Source organism: Vidua chalybeata, chromosome 11 (genome assembly GCF_026979565.1).
Source record: "Vidua chalybeata isolate OUT-0048 chromosome 11, bVidCha1 merged haplotype, whole genome shotgun sequence".
In the NCBI taxonomy this organism is placed as follows: Eukaryota; Metazoa; Chordata; class Aves; order Passeriformes; family Viduidae; genus Vidua; species Vidua chalybeata.
This window is the reverse complement of record NC_071540.1, coordinates 14829509-14843970: the sequence shown is the minus strand read 5'-3', so window position 1 is coordinate 14843970 and position 14462 is coordinate 14829509. Positions and strand designations below refer to the sequence as shown.

The following is a 14462-nucleotide window of genomic DNA, read 5'->3' as shown; positions in this document are numbered from 1 at the left end:
GTTATTTTCAGGAGTTCAAAATTTGTCATTTCTACCCAGCAACCTCTGATCAGGGCCACTGTTTCTCTGCCTATAAGTGGTAGTATTTTGGATATGTTGTGACCCACAACTAACCTTTTCACCCTCACACCCCCTCTGTTGTCTTCTGTCTTAGATGCATTTGTGAAGTACCGGCATCTCCTCATCAATTCTGTCCGCCAGAGATACAGAAGTAGGAGAGCAGCAGAAGCAGAGGAACAAACACAGCCACTGCCTTTCAACCAAACCTTTGTCAACGTTGTCATTCATCAGAGCAAAGCCCCTCGCTTAAAAGAGAGAACAGAGAAACCCCGAGAGGACATGGCAGGTGCTCCTGAGGCAGAGGAATGTGCAGATACAGCTGTGAAAGTGTCAGATCTGCTCTGTAGTGAGGCCCCATCGCACACGACGAAGGTGATCTTTTTGTTTGGCAAACCAGGTATAGGCAAGACCAGGCTAATGCACAGGATTTGTCAGAAATGGGCAGAAGGTGTCCTACCTCAGTTTCTCTTCATTTTCTTGTTTGAGTTTCGGCAGCTGAATTTGTTAAAAAGAAAATTGACCCTGAAGGAGCTTTTGTTTGACATGTTCCTTCAGCCAGAGGACAGCCCTGATGCGGTGTTCCAGGGCCTCCTGGAGAATGCCCAGCAGACACTGATCATCTTTGATGGCCTGGATGAGTTTGCAGCTAACATGGACGTGTCGTCCTCCTCTAAGAGAGGCCCAGCTCTTAGCTCCCCTATGTCCATATCCCAGCTCTTTGCTGACCTCTGCCACGGGAACCTCCTGCCTGGTTGCACAGTGTTGGTCACCAGCCGGCCTAAGAGGCTACCTGACTTCTTATTCTATACAGTAGGTGTGTTGGCAGAAATTTGGGGATTTGACCATGAGAAGGTAGAGGAATATGTTAGCCACTATTTCTGTCAGCATTCATTCAGAGAACAAGCTATTGCTCACGTGAAGAACAGCACCAAACTCCTCAGCATGTGCCTCATCCCTGCTCTGTGTAACATTGTGTGCATCTGCTTGGAGTATTTGTTCCTCAAACACCAGATGAGTGTGGAGCTTCCTCAGACTATGACACAGTTTTATATCAAAATGTTTCTCATCTTCCTGAACAAGCAGCAAGGAGACTGTGCAGGTGATGAGGAGACTCAGCTGAACTGTAACAAAAAGGCCATTTTGGGTCTGTTTGATCTTGCACTGAGAGGCCTGGAAGAGAAGAAACTTGTGTTTTATGTCAGTGATATTCCTGAGGATGTGAAGGAATTTGCTTCCTTGCATGGATTGCTGACTGTCTTTGAGGTGAAGACGAGTGGCACTTGCCCAGAGGTTGGCTATGCCTTTGTGCACTTGAGCTTGCAGGAGTTTTTTGCAGCACTGTGTCTCATGGTGAGCAGGAGGGTGGACAAGAACTACCTGAAGAAGAAGTTCTTCTTGAAGTCAAAGTGGACTTTAAAGAATGAGACAAAGACCGAGTTTACGGAGAGTTTTCACATATTTCTCTCAGGCTTGTCATCAAGAGAGTGTAGGACATTCCTCATGCTGCTGGCAGAGCAAGATGAAGCTTGGGTGCAGGAAAAGCAGGATGTGATCCTGCAGTCCCTCAGGAAACTGGTAGCCACTCATCTGTCAGGGCCTAAGGTCCTTGAGCTCTGCCACTGCACCTTTGAAACACAAAACCTCGAAGTAGCCCAGCACATAGGGAGCCTGCTGAATTTCAAGTATGAGTTTAAAAACTTCAGACTGACAACGCTGGACATGTCGGCTTTGGTTTTTGTCATAAACTTGGGCCAGGATTTGATTTGTTTGGATTTTGCAGGATGTCTTGTGGACACTGACTGTTTGGAGGTTCTGGCTGGCTGTAAAAATGTGGAACACTTGAGGTAAACACAGTGAGTGTTGTGAGCAGCTGGGTGGGGTGAAGGTCTAAGGGACTGGAAGGTCAAACCTCAAGTTTTTTCTAGAACAGAGAGAGAGAGATTATGTGAGAAAATTTGATCAGAACAGCATAACTTCAGCACTGCAGAAATGTATGAAATAATGAATTTATGAGTGATTGAAGGATAATAAGGTGATAAATCCATTCTGGCTTTATTTTTGTTTGTTTTTCCATTTTGATTAAGGTGAACAACAGGGTAGTTAATACAGTAGATAAGAGGGAAAATGATAGGTGTTTCTTTTCAATACAAAGGAAGGGTGAATCCTGCAAGCAAATGAGAATATCAGCTTTTGGTGTGTTTATCTTTTTCCCCTTTTCTTCACATTTTAGCTTTCGTAGCAGGAGATGTGGTGATGACTTTGCTGCTGCTCTTTTGAAGGGCTTAAAAGGAATGGGAAACCTGAAGAAATTAGAGTAAGTCTTTGCTTGTAAAACCAGTGCCTTCTCCCTTCCTTTCTGTTCTCTGTTCAGTGACTTTGGCTCACCCCAGATTGATCTGTTCTGTGCAGGGTATGAGGGTAACAGTGCTACACAGAGCAGCACAGACACGTGTGGCTCTTGTTTTGTGCTGGCATCAAGAGCAGTGTTGTGTTGCCCTGCTGGAAAAGGAGTGTGAAGTTGGGTGGAGGTGGCAGAGGCAGGCTGCTGCCTCAGTGTCTGTATGCTGGGCACATGGTGCAGGCATGGGTCTGAGACAGGCTTGCCATGTGCTGCAGGGGATCCTAGTCCTCCCTTTGCTTGGTTTGAATGATCCTTTCTCTTTCCAGGCTGACAGGTGGGAGCATCACAGCCGAGGGGATGACTAACTTGGTCCAGGCTGCATCACAGTGCCTCCAGCTTGAGGAAATAAAGTGAGTGTGTTGTGGCAATGACCATCAAATCAACCATTCCTTCCTTGGGATACTAATGAGAATGAATCCTGTGCAGCTTGCAGGGCAATCGGATTCGGGATCCAGAAGTGAAGAGGGTGATGGACCTGTTTTCCAGAATGGAAAAGCTGAAGAAAGTAGAGTGAGTAAAAATGGCTTAAACCTTGAACTTAAACCTTGGCTTCTGTTAAGCCAAGCATAGCACAGAGATGTGGGGCACTAAGCTGAGGCACAGACAGTTAAGTGCCAGCAGGGCTGTGCTGGACTCAGTTTGAGATAGGCTCAGCCTCACAGTTCTTATCTTGTTCTTTTAAAATCATCCCAAGGGAGTCCTGGCACCACTGACACCTCCCCAGGAATTACAGTGCCTGTGCTCAGCTCAGTGCCTAGCTTGACTTTTCCTCTTCTCTTCCCCTTGGTGAGGTTCAGGTTGAGGTATCTCACCTCTGATTAAGGGAGGATGGCTTCATCAGAGTCTTCCCAGCCTTTCCAAGCCCTCTTCTCCTGTGCTGCTCCTTCTAATGCTCCTGTGGCCATCCAGAGCTGACTGAGAGGGACAGACTGCTAGCAAAACTCCCAGCATGGATCTGCAGCTTTTTAGGTGGAGAGAACCAGCCTGGCTGTAGGGGCAGTTGAAGCAGCAGCAGAGCTGCTGTAAGTGCTGGAGTCTGAGTGTAGTTTGTGTGACAGGAGAGGGATTGACAAAAAGCCGTGGAGTCAGAGCACTCCCTGCCCACCCCAGCTGAAAGGGAGACACTCTGCTTTTAAATATCTTCCACACATCCTCAGGTGCAAGCAGGTGAATCCAAAATACCTGCAGTCATTGCTGGATCCCATCCAGGAATTAATCACTGCTTTGCAGTGTGGTTAGAAGTGTTTAAAAGCGCAGCAGAAGGAGGGAGGAAAGGAGGAATGTACGTCCTACTCTTGCTTTCCTGGGCACACTGGAAAAAATCTTGTAGGGAATGCCAGCCTGCCCCCAGGGAACAGAAAAGGCAGAAAACCAGTGTCATTTGTAATCCCCACTCCCTCACCCATCTCTATTACACACTCAGTGCTGTTCTCAGGGATGGTTCCTTTGAGGCTCTCAGGAGTGGTGCCCCGTGGCCCTGGGAACAAGCAGAGGATTTGTAGAAGCAAGATTTTGTGTTTCATATCTAATGAGGTCCAACAAGTAATGAAATAGAACAAATGTGCAATTAAAGAATAAATCCTCAGAGGCTGGAGGATTGTGTTCAGGCCTCCCTGAGGCCTGAAGCCTCAGCCATATAAGCCTATAAGCCATAATTAAACTGGATTTGTTGTAGCGGGAGTTGAACTGCACTGTGGATCAGTGATGTAACCTTGAAGGTATGAACTACCTCCCCTAACTAACCCAAAACTGGTTAATGATCATTCTGCTGCACGTGGAAGAGTTATCTCTGAGTCTAAATTCATTGGAGCTACAGCTTGCAGAGAAAGAACTGTGATCTGATAATGCTTTTGTTGAGTCCTAGATGGAAATTTCAGAAGTTTTTGAGAAATACCCTTATTAAAAGATCGTATGCTTCAGGATGTTTGGGGAACAGAGCAGAGGGCATTTGTGTAACAAAAGAACATGCTGTGGGGTCCAGCAGCTGAGATGCTATTTTTCCTCATGTTCACAGCCTGAGCAACAACCATCTTTCCTTGAATGCTGTTCTCAGTTTGGCAAAGGAAGGCATCGCGTGTCAAAATGTTACGGAACTGTGTGCCAGGTATCACTACATGGGAGCTCTTACAAAAGCAAGGAGGTTGTCTCTTTAGATGCTGACTTCAAATGGACACTGTTTTTCAGCTTAATTGTTGGCTAATTGAAGTGAACAAAAATCAGTTTGACTCCTTTTTTCTTTTCTATTGGAAACAAAATGTGAATTCATCATACCATGCACTTCCTCTTTGTATTTTTAATAGGTCTTTTTATCCTTGGTGTATAAAACTGTTTGCAGGGTATGATATTTCTTCTTGTATAACAGAATTTAAACTTGCTTCTAAGCTCTGCAATATATCAGAAAGGAAATTCTGTACTAACTAGCATAAATTTGCTATCAGTCAGCTAAGTTTAGTGAAAATGTGTGAATTTAGCTCTAGCTCTGCATTCCTTTAAATTACAGGTTTAGGGGTTTTCATGTGTCTGGTGTGACAAAGGGTAGATTTTTAAATCATCCTGGCTCTTGTGGTTGTCTTATGTTCTAAGTTTAACAGGCCAAAGTAATCCCTGGTGTAAGCCAAATTGGATATGGCTTTTTCTTATTTTTCTTGCTGGAAGGGAATTCCTACTGAATCTTTTTCCAACAAACTTCTGGTCTTGCACTGAATGGAGTGTCCTTTGCCCTCTGAGCACGTGGCTGCTGCTTGGCTGTGCCAGAGAGCTGGTGAGGCTGATGTCAAGGCCCTTCTCAGCATCCAGGCAATAGCTTTGGTCCCTACCAAACACCTCTGCTAAACAAATGGCATCCTTCCACCTCTTCCCCTAATACTGACCTGGATCTCTTTTTCAGGGTGGACACCATGATTATTTATTTTTCTGGCGTGTCTGGGAAAGCTCAAAGGTGAGGCACTGCACTTGTGGTTACGCTCTGTTCAGTCATGCTGATTGAAGCCATTGGTGTCACCATAAACCACAATGACAGCACAGCTGGTGCCCACTGCCCTTGCATCTGCCTGAGCAATGAGAAATGTAACAAAAATAGCTGGGTTTGCACCCACACCTACAGCCAGTTCCATAACAGCAGCTCTTTAGAGCCTGGGTAAGCTTGAGGCGCCGTGTTTCTATTGCAAAACTGCTGAAAGACATGGAACACAGACCTGGGGGTTTCTGCTGGGAAATATTAACTGGGACCCAAATTGTCATATATTTTAAAAGCCAAATATTTTGCTTGTTTGCAGATCTCTGGATTTGAAGTTGGAAGGGAATAAAGAACACATAATTCCAACTAGACATGTGAATTTATGGTAAGAGTAGACATATAGAGTGCTGCTGGTGCATGGGATTTGCAGATATCAGGTACTGTAGAAGGGCCAGAGAAGCAGGTGTGTTCATCCTTAAAGACAGAGGATATTCCCACATGTGGAAAAGTTTGAAATAAACCTGAATCACTAAATAAAAATGACAATAGAAATCCTATCTGGCCCAGCCAGGGGCACCCCCATCCCCTCATTGCTCACCAAGCCTTCCTGTTCACAGCTTGCAGGATCACAGGCTGTTTTCCCAACATGCCAAGATGATTGTGGCCATTCTGCAGAGCTGTCCCTGTCTCTCTGAAGTGGAGTAAGTTCCTCCTTCTTGTTGAGTGACTGTAGGCAGGTGATGTGGGAGCAGGGGATCATAGGGTCACAGACTGGTTTGGGTTGGAAAGGGCCTTAAAGATCATATATATAGGTTTTCTAAAGCAAGATGGTTTGGGTCTAAAACATGAATCATGTTGCCCAAGGGCTAAAACTTTTTGTCTGAAGTTGATTCCTGTAGAAATAAGCAGTGAAAATTGATCTGAGACAGAAGAACAGTCCAGGCAAAAAAAGGAATAGTAGGAAAGAGAAAGCAAGCAGGTTTTGAGGGCTTCGTTTTTACTGCTCAAATCAGTCCCCACTAACTGGAAAATGCTTCAGTTTATCAGGCAACAAGCTTGGAGATGAAGGCTGCAGTTGTCTGCTGGAAAGCCTCCCCTGTATATCGATTTCAAAGCAGCTGAAGTAAGTGTTGCCTTGTACAAAACCAACCTGCCCTCTTCTGAAGGGAAATGGTTTTGAGCATGCAGAACACTGGTAGTTGCTTCCCAGGACAGTCCTGTGGGACTTCAGGGACCAGCTAATTGCCTTTTTCTTTCTTAGCCTCAGTCAAAACCGCCTCTCTGTCACTGGCATTTGCAGCCTGTTGAAGTCAGTAAATACCTGCCAGAAGGTGATGGAGCTGCAGGTCAGGTATGTCGGTCTAGAATCATGCCTGGGGTTAATCCCAATGTACAAGTCTGGGAGTTCTGTCCTGAGGTTTTTGTTGAGTCACCTCAGGCGTGTCCCAGGGTGGTTCCTAACGCTGGCACTCGGTGACACATGAGCTGATTGTACCAGGGCCATCAGCCACAATTTGAGTGCTTACAAAACTGCCTGTCCTTTCATGCATGGGGGAGTTTTAAAATGCTTCCCTGCTCTCTGCCTTGGGAAGTTTTGGAGACAGGATCTCTGCAGAGTATGAGAACTGGTGACACCTCCTGGAGCAGCACTGGAAGTTCTCCTCTATTACTTTCTCTTGAAAACACTCAAGTACAGCAATTTTGTCTGTGCTTTGTCTAGTGATTCAGAGAAACTGGATCATCAGATACTGCATAATTTGATCCAACCAGAGTTTAAAACTGATGGAGATGATTTTTTCTTGCTTTGGGAGTGTTTTAAGCACAAGTGATTGGTGTCACCAGAGTTTTGCAGAACAAAACCAAACAAGAAGTCCTGTAAATAACCAAACCATGACATTGATTGATTACTTCTCTTCTTCACAGCCTTTGTCGTGATACTGCAGTCCTGAGGTTTAGAGAAGACAGGGAGTTTGCTTCCCTTCCTCCTAGGTAGGCTGTGTGTGCACAAATGCTGTTATCTCAGCATCCTGTTTAGTTCTTGCATCCTGTGTAGGTACCAAGGGTAACACTCTACTTCACAGAAGTTCCTGCCTCCCACCCCAACCCACAAATCTAAATGTAGAACTGTCTCCTGACTTCCTCAGCTGCTTGAAAAGTTGTCACTGCCTTCTGTAGTGTTTTATGTCTCTAGAGCACATTTCATCCCACAGCGTCCTAAGCAGAGCAGGCTGTTTAGTGACACCCGTGCTATCTGAGAATAGTGAGGGTAAAAAACCAAGTGAATGCCACCCCAAATTCTGAAAAGATTCACAGATCCCTGCAGTTCAGAACACTATGCATTCTTCATCATGGTATTCCTAAATCATGAGATGTTTGGAGTTTATTTTTTCCCCTCATAAAATTATGGTTAAAACAGCTCAACCCGAAGGTTTTGACCAAGAAATGGTTTCCTGTTGCTCCTGGAATTTTAGGTTCACTATTTATACCCTTGTTCTCTGTGGACTGGGCTCACTGTAAAATAGCATTTCCCATGGAATAACTGCATTCCACCTCTTAGCCAGAGAGAAACAGCAGCACTCTTATAGGCACAACCCAGTGGCTGTGCTTGAAAGAGAGTGACAGCCCGAGACAGGCAATCTGTGGACTCCTTTAAGGCACCAGGTGGCATTTCAAACTCTGATATTTTAGGTTTTCCATGCTCCATTTAGTTATGAATAGTCAGATTTAGTTACAGTTTTACTGTTTATAGTTGTAGCTTTTAGTTACAGTGTTACAGTTTGGTTAGTCATAGACAGTTCCATTTAATTATGAATAGTCAGATTTTTGTACAGGCTCTTCACAAAACTTATTTAGGCAAAAGCTAAATTCAGCAAAATTCAGCTGAATTCTCCATCAAACTTAGATAGAAATATCTCTTTGCCCTTCTCTCCAGTTGCCTGCATGTTCAAATATTTGGGTAGAAAAGGAGAGCTTGCAATTGGCAAGATACAGGCGTGGGCTGGAGCCAGGGTAGCCCCAGGGGTCTGCCAAACTGCTAAAGCAAAAGAGTTTCACCTTTGTCTGGTTTTGTGCTCACTTAGGGAAGAGCCTTTGTTCTCTACTGATGACCAAGAGCATGGGGAGGAAAACCAGACACCAACCACCTCCCAAAAAATAAGGTACCCTGGCCAATTTTCATTGTATTCCCTGCGTGTCCCATTTCCAGTGTAACCTGCATCTCTAAGAGGTGACACAGGAGAATTGGGAATCTCCCAGCTCAGGGTGCAGCTGCCAGGGGAGCTGCAGGTTCTGCCCTGGCTGGGGGGAATGGCTGGAGCTCCTGGCAAGGGGCTGGGACCTGGTGCCCACCCTGTGCCTTACAAAGGACACAGGGACCTGCAGTGGGGGCTGGGGGTGGCCCATCACCTGGAGACTCTGTGGGAGCTGGTAAACAGCAAGGTATTTCAAGGGGATTGTTTAATTTCGTTGTTATCTCTTCACTGATTCTCTAGTTCTCAGAGGAGTGAAGTTTACAACCTTGTTTGGAATCCTGCAGACCTGGATGATTTATTTCTTTTCTCCCCACAGACTGACAGACTGTAATTTTCAAGCCAGTGACCTGAAGAATGTGTGTGCAGTCCTGAAGGAGTGTGGCCACATCTCTGAGCTGGAGTGAGTCCTCCTTAGCTCGCGTGGTGTTCACCTGCAGTTATTTGGGATGCTGAGAAAATGCCACTTGTTTGTTCTGCAGTGCTGTACAGAGAGTGGGGTAGAGGCATAGCCTGGTGGAAGGTGTGGCTGTACATACAGATAATAGAGCTGATGGTGCCTACTGTTTTTTTTTACTGTGAAAATGAAATGCCTTTCTTTAAATCCTAGTCTATCACAGAATTATCTGGGAGATGAGGGACTTTTGCAGCTGTTTCAGTGCCTCCCAAAACTGAAAATGTTACGTTCTCTCAAGTGAGTAGCTCCTGTTTTTTCCTCATGCATGGACTGGGTTTTGTGAAGCACTGTTTGTGGAAACACAGTGCACGTTTGGGAAGGGCTCTTCACAATCAGTGCAGAATATTCTGTGTAGGGCAGATGCACTGTGCTGTCCCCACCTCCAGTCCAGAGCAGATTGACTCCACTTGAAGCTTGACTGAGATCAGTGCCCAAGAGCCTCTGTGCTCGCTCCTCCATGAAGGGGACAGGTGGTTTTCTGTCAGGTGTGGCTGCTTCTGAAACAGCCTGAGGTCTTTAGCAACTCACTGAATTGTTCCTCTTCAAGTTCCTCACTGGGAGGGGGAGCAGTCCTTCCTCTCCTGAGGGGAACAGCTTGGAAGGAAGGGAAGTGCTGGGGAGATACTTCAGTGGTGGAGTCTGAATTAATCTGTAGTGGTGGCTTGTGTTTATCTGGGTATTTCACCTGCACTCCCATTGCAAGGGCTCTGTACAGGACTGTGGCTTAAGGAGTATGGTACCATTCTGTATTCTTGAAAGAAATATTTATTGCTCCTGTTTGATTAATTGAACTTGTCTCAAGCCAAGACTGTTCCAGTTACAGACAATCTCACAAGAACAAGTTGCCCTGAGAGATGTGAATTCTGTGCCTTTGGAGGTGATAAAAACCCAGCTGTACAATGTCCTGAGCAGTCTCCTCTGTGCTAACCCTCCTCTGAGCGGGAGAGTTTCACTAGATCAGCTCTAGAGATCCATTCCAGCCTTGGTTATCCTGTGATTCTCTGAGCACTAAAAGTGAGGGATGAATTTATAATACATGGGAGTGAGCTGTGCCTGCAGAACTGCAGCAGGAAACACAGGCAGAAGGTGCAAAGCAGCAGCCCGGGAGTGCTGCACAAGGATCACTGTTCTGTGGTGTGGTGTTAATTTTTATCAGTTTTGCTTGCAACAGCTGATTTAATCTTTTCTTCCTGCAGGTTTAACAACAACCAGATCTCCCTCAACTCTGTGTTTTTCTTAGCTCAGTCATTAACTACACTGGAACACATTAAAACAATGAGCCTCAGGTATGGCCAGGAGTACTTTTTATATTCTTTTGCTATTTAAAACCTCAGCCTGTGGCTTTTGAGGAGTGATACAGGAGCCTGTGTTGTCAAACTCCGTGCTGATGATGTTCTTTTCTGCTTACAGCTTAGGACACACACAGGTGGTTCATCTGACCTTTTGGGAAAGAGTCAGGTAAAATCATGCCCACTCATATAAGTCTTTTAAACTTCCTGGGAAATTCTAAACAGAAGGTGATGTGTGGGTCCCCGAGGTGTGTCCTTAAAGAGGCAAACTCCAGCCAGGGTGGGGGAAGCCCAGTGAGCTGTTTCAGGGCTGATGGATTGGCAGCAGCTGGAGGGCATGGAGCAGCCAGCAGCACCCAGCTGCTGAGACAGGCTGCAGTCATCTCCCTGCTGGCCAGGACACTGCAGATGCCCAAGTGCTGAGTGGCTACAGAGCTCTCTGGAGGCTGGAAGAGGGCTAATAAGGCTCTTTTTCTTCTGGGGATGGGGTGAACCTCATTCTGGCAGGTGGTGAGGGAAGGCAGATTGGAACAGGAAGCCACTGCCACCACCTCACCCCTTCATGGGGAGTTGGCTACACGGGGGCAAGACCATCAGCACAGCTCATGGGCTAAACTGTTCTCTCCCCAGAAATACCAGCAGATGGAGAAGTGGTTCCCTGGCATGTTCCAAGCAGGAAGCAAAAGGACAGTGCTTTAGGTATGGCAGCCCCGGCTTCCCTTTCCACCAGGACTGCAGGGAGAGATGATTGTGGGGGTCTGTGTCTTCAGGGCAGTGTGGTGTGTGGGACAGACCCATCCCTCCAGCTGTGTCTCCTCAGAGAGGAAAAGAAATAGTGCATCTTTTGCTTGGTTCGAGGGGCTTGTCTTGCTTTGCAGCAGAGGAAGCTTCTACCCATAAATAATGAGAGACAGATCTGTGTGACTGCTACATTCATCCCATGGAGACCTGCCAGTTTGTCACCCAAAAAGGCTTCTAGGATTTCCTTCCTGGAGAAGGACAGAGGAGGCACCATTTCCAGCCTTCCTCTGGGAGACAAGACAGTGCTGAGCAGGGAAAGATGCTGTCCAGTCTCCTGAGACAACTGAATCACCAATGAAGTGGCTCTAGGGAGCACCCAAAGTACTGGCATTTTGGTGGACTGGCTCTTGAATTAGCTCAGGGATGGTGAAATCATCTGCTTGTCCCAGGTTTTGATTTCTTAGTCCTAGACCAAAGGTAGTAAGATGTATGTAGCAGAAGTGAGAGGGTCAGCGTGGGCCTTGTCCTGGGATGTGAGGCTCAGGGATAGGCAGGGACTGGTGGCACCCCGTGGTCATGTTCAGCTCCCTGAGTTCTTTGTTTGCTTCAGTCTCAGGGACTGCAGAGTGGGTCTGGAGGATGTGACCAGGCTGTGCCAGATACTGGCTCGCTGTCCCCAGCTGACAGAAATCAAGTAAGTCAGCCTGTCTGTCCGTCTGTCTCCCCAAGCCCAGACACAGATTTGATCTTCAAACCCCAGATCTGATGTTCAGGGTGGCAGCTGGTGTACACCAGCTCTCCTCTCACCACATCTTCACCCAGATACTTAGCTAAACCCAGACTTTCTACTGTCCTGTTTCAAAGAGAGCTTGGCCTCTCCTAAGTCTACCACATTGGTGTGTAAAGGCCCCAGAACATGTGTGTGTTCTCATAATCTTCCTCAGTCCTGTGTCTAGAAACAATTGTTGTCATCTGTTCCTCGAGACCTCAGCTTGTAGTACAGCCAGAGCAAGAGCTCCTGGCCCACTAAGCCATGAACTCTGCTGCTGAAGGGCTCATCACTCCAGGCAGGAGCTTGGCACCAAGAAAATTAGAAAGCTGGTCAGAACAAAAACCGAGTAATAGCAAATAAAGATAACTTAATTCCCCTACTGCCTGCATGAAAGACATCATTAGCATTACTTTGTAAATGTACAGTAATGGAAAAGTAAGACTCCTGAAACTGGAATGTTGATTGGCTGTAGGATGTAAAGAAACACAAAGATCAGGCTGTAAGGACTAAATCTTGCCCAATTTTCATGGCATTTCTGGACATGTCCTTTTACAGAATCTGCCCATTTGTGTGTGCATGTCCATGTAAGTGTTACAGAAATAATTAGGGATTGAAACAATTTCTCCTGGGTTTTGTTTCCATCCATGTTTTACAGTCTGTCTGGAAATTCACTGAGTGACCAGAGCATCGAGAGATTGCTGAGCTTTCTGCCATCCCTCTGTCATCTGTCACTACTGAGGTAATGTTTGGGGTCCCTGCTTTGACTGCTGCCATGAAACATTGTTTTGGAAAGTGTTAATACCACAGCAGACCTTAGGAGCATTAATCAATAATTGTAAACTATCAAGCAAGGCAAAGAAAATGCAGAAATGCTTTCACACCCATTCCTTTCTTGTTTCTAAAAGTAAAGCAGCACTTTAATGATATTTACCAGAGGGCAATTCAGGCCAGGGAAGCCCTGTCAGGGGATAGGGCACTCCACTGTGTGAACTAAAAGCCCCAGAATGAGCTTGGCCATCTTTTGCAAGGTGTTGTAGCATGGAGGAGCTGCAGGGTCTCATGACAGAGTTTGCCCAGTCAGGAGGTTGCTTCCAGTTTGGGGTACCTCTAGTCCAGTAGCCCCAAAGGAGGAGTTGTTCAGTATAAGCCCTTGGTCTGTACTCCCTTTGTAGTCAAAGGGGACTAAAGGGGACTCTCCTTTAGGTAAAGGAGCACTGAGTGCCAATGCTCAAAACTTTAGGTCCTTGCTCCCTCATCCTGAGTTAAATGGGATGTATCCAATCTTTTGTGTCTCAAAATGAAGAACGGGAAAATTGGGCTGTGTGTATGGGAGCCTCTCTTCTTAGGAGCTGATTTCAGTGTTTCTTCTCTCCCTTCCCTTACAGTATTAGGAAAAACTCCTTGTCCCCACGTTGTGCTGTTTTACTCCTCAACTCCATCAACCTCTGTGAGCGGATCAGAGTGGTGGAAGTCCGGTAAGACACTCAGACTGTTTGGAGCCCAGCAGCTCAGCCCTAAAGGGCCTACAGAGCCTGTCATCTTTGGAGATCAGTGCTGAAGGACTGTCTTTTGTGTCTGCCTCAGGTCAAGTGAAAATGCCTTCTTGCATTTAGGAGCGAGCATGCAAAGCCAAAAGACATCCTGCAGGTACCGGCGTAGAGCACTTTCTGAATTCACTGTGGGTGGGTTTGAAGCACAAGTGCAGGGAGCCAGGTTTCCTCTTGTATTGAGAATTCATGGGCTGGTGGCCAAGGAGCTCGGGCTATTAGGTTAAGCTTTAGGGCTCAATTCATCTGCTGAAGTGCAACTCAGAACCATTTGGATGCACTGGGATGGCAGAGGCCAGGGCTTTTCTTTTTCTCCTTTTTTTCTGAGCTGCTTATGATCATCTTGAGTTGCTTGAATTCTGCTGCATGAGCAGCTGAATTGAGGCCTCATCAGTGCATTTTTCAAATGTGTGCCTCAAATTCTGGGGGATAACTCCACATAAACATCTGTGTGATGCGAGATGTGTCTGCAGCCTCTCTGGAGTGATGGCTCTGGAGTGCCCCTGGACAGGAGCCTGTAACGTGTCTCTGTCCCAGAGCCAAGGAGATGGCAAAAAAAATATGAATGCTGCACAGAGACTGGTGTGCAGGTGCAGCTGCTGGTGGGCAGTTCTCAGTGCTCAGGCTGAGCTGGTTGCTGGCCATGCTTTAACTCTTGCTGTCTCACACAGGCTGACAGGCTGTGCCATTGGAGAAGGGCAGGTAGAGGAGCTCTGCAGCATCCTGGAGCAGCACGGGTGGCTGGCAGAAGTAGAGTAAGTGGGGCTTGGGGTGTTCCCAGGATCTGGGGCAGGATCACTGGGGGAGAGCTGTGTTTGTGGGGCTCAGCATTGCCTGGAGTTTCCCAGCCTGTCTGCAAGGGTATGTGTGCTCATTCAGACTGCTGAGAAACACAATCAATTGGAAATTATACAGGTCCTTTTCAGCTGATGGGACAGCTTCTTTGGGATTTTCACTCCTTTACTGTTTGGAGGCATTTGTTGTTTCACCT

The 14462-nt window shown here is 46.5% G+C and overlaps 1 protein-coding gene across 1 annotated transcript in view; it reads left to right on the top strand.

The window, feature by feature from the left end:
• The window catches only part of NLRC5 (NLR family CARD domain containing 5), a 34575-nt gene that overhangs the window by 6906 nt on the left and 13207 nt on the right, over nt 1-14462 (top strand). Inside the window, 22 exon segments of the mRNA XM_053953180.1 lie at nt 155-1904; nt 2291-2374; nt 2728-2811; nt 2888-2971; nt 4476-4565; nt 5349-5399; nt 5737-5802; nt 6035-6118; nt 6457-6540; nt 6679-6768; nt 7341-7406; nt 8498-8575; nt 8985-9068; nt 9276-9359; nt 10319-10408; nt 10533-10580; nt 11042-11110; nt 11763-11846; nt 12580-12663; nt 13310-13399; nt 13509-13571; nt 14143-14226. Coding sequence (XP_053809155.1) covers nt 155-1904; nt 2291-2374; nt 2728-2811; nt 2888-2971; nt 4476-4565; nt 5349-5399; nt 5737-5802; nt 6035-6118; nt 6457-6540; nt 6679-6768; nt 7341-7406; nt 8498-8575; nt 8985-9068; nt 9276-9359; nt 10319-10408; nt 10533-10580; nt 11042-11110; nt 11763-11846; nt 12580-12663; nt 13310-13399; nt 13509-13571; nt 14143-14226 — 3391 coding nt within the window.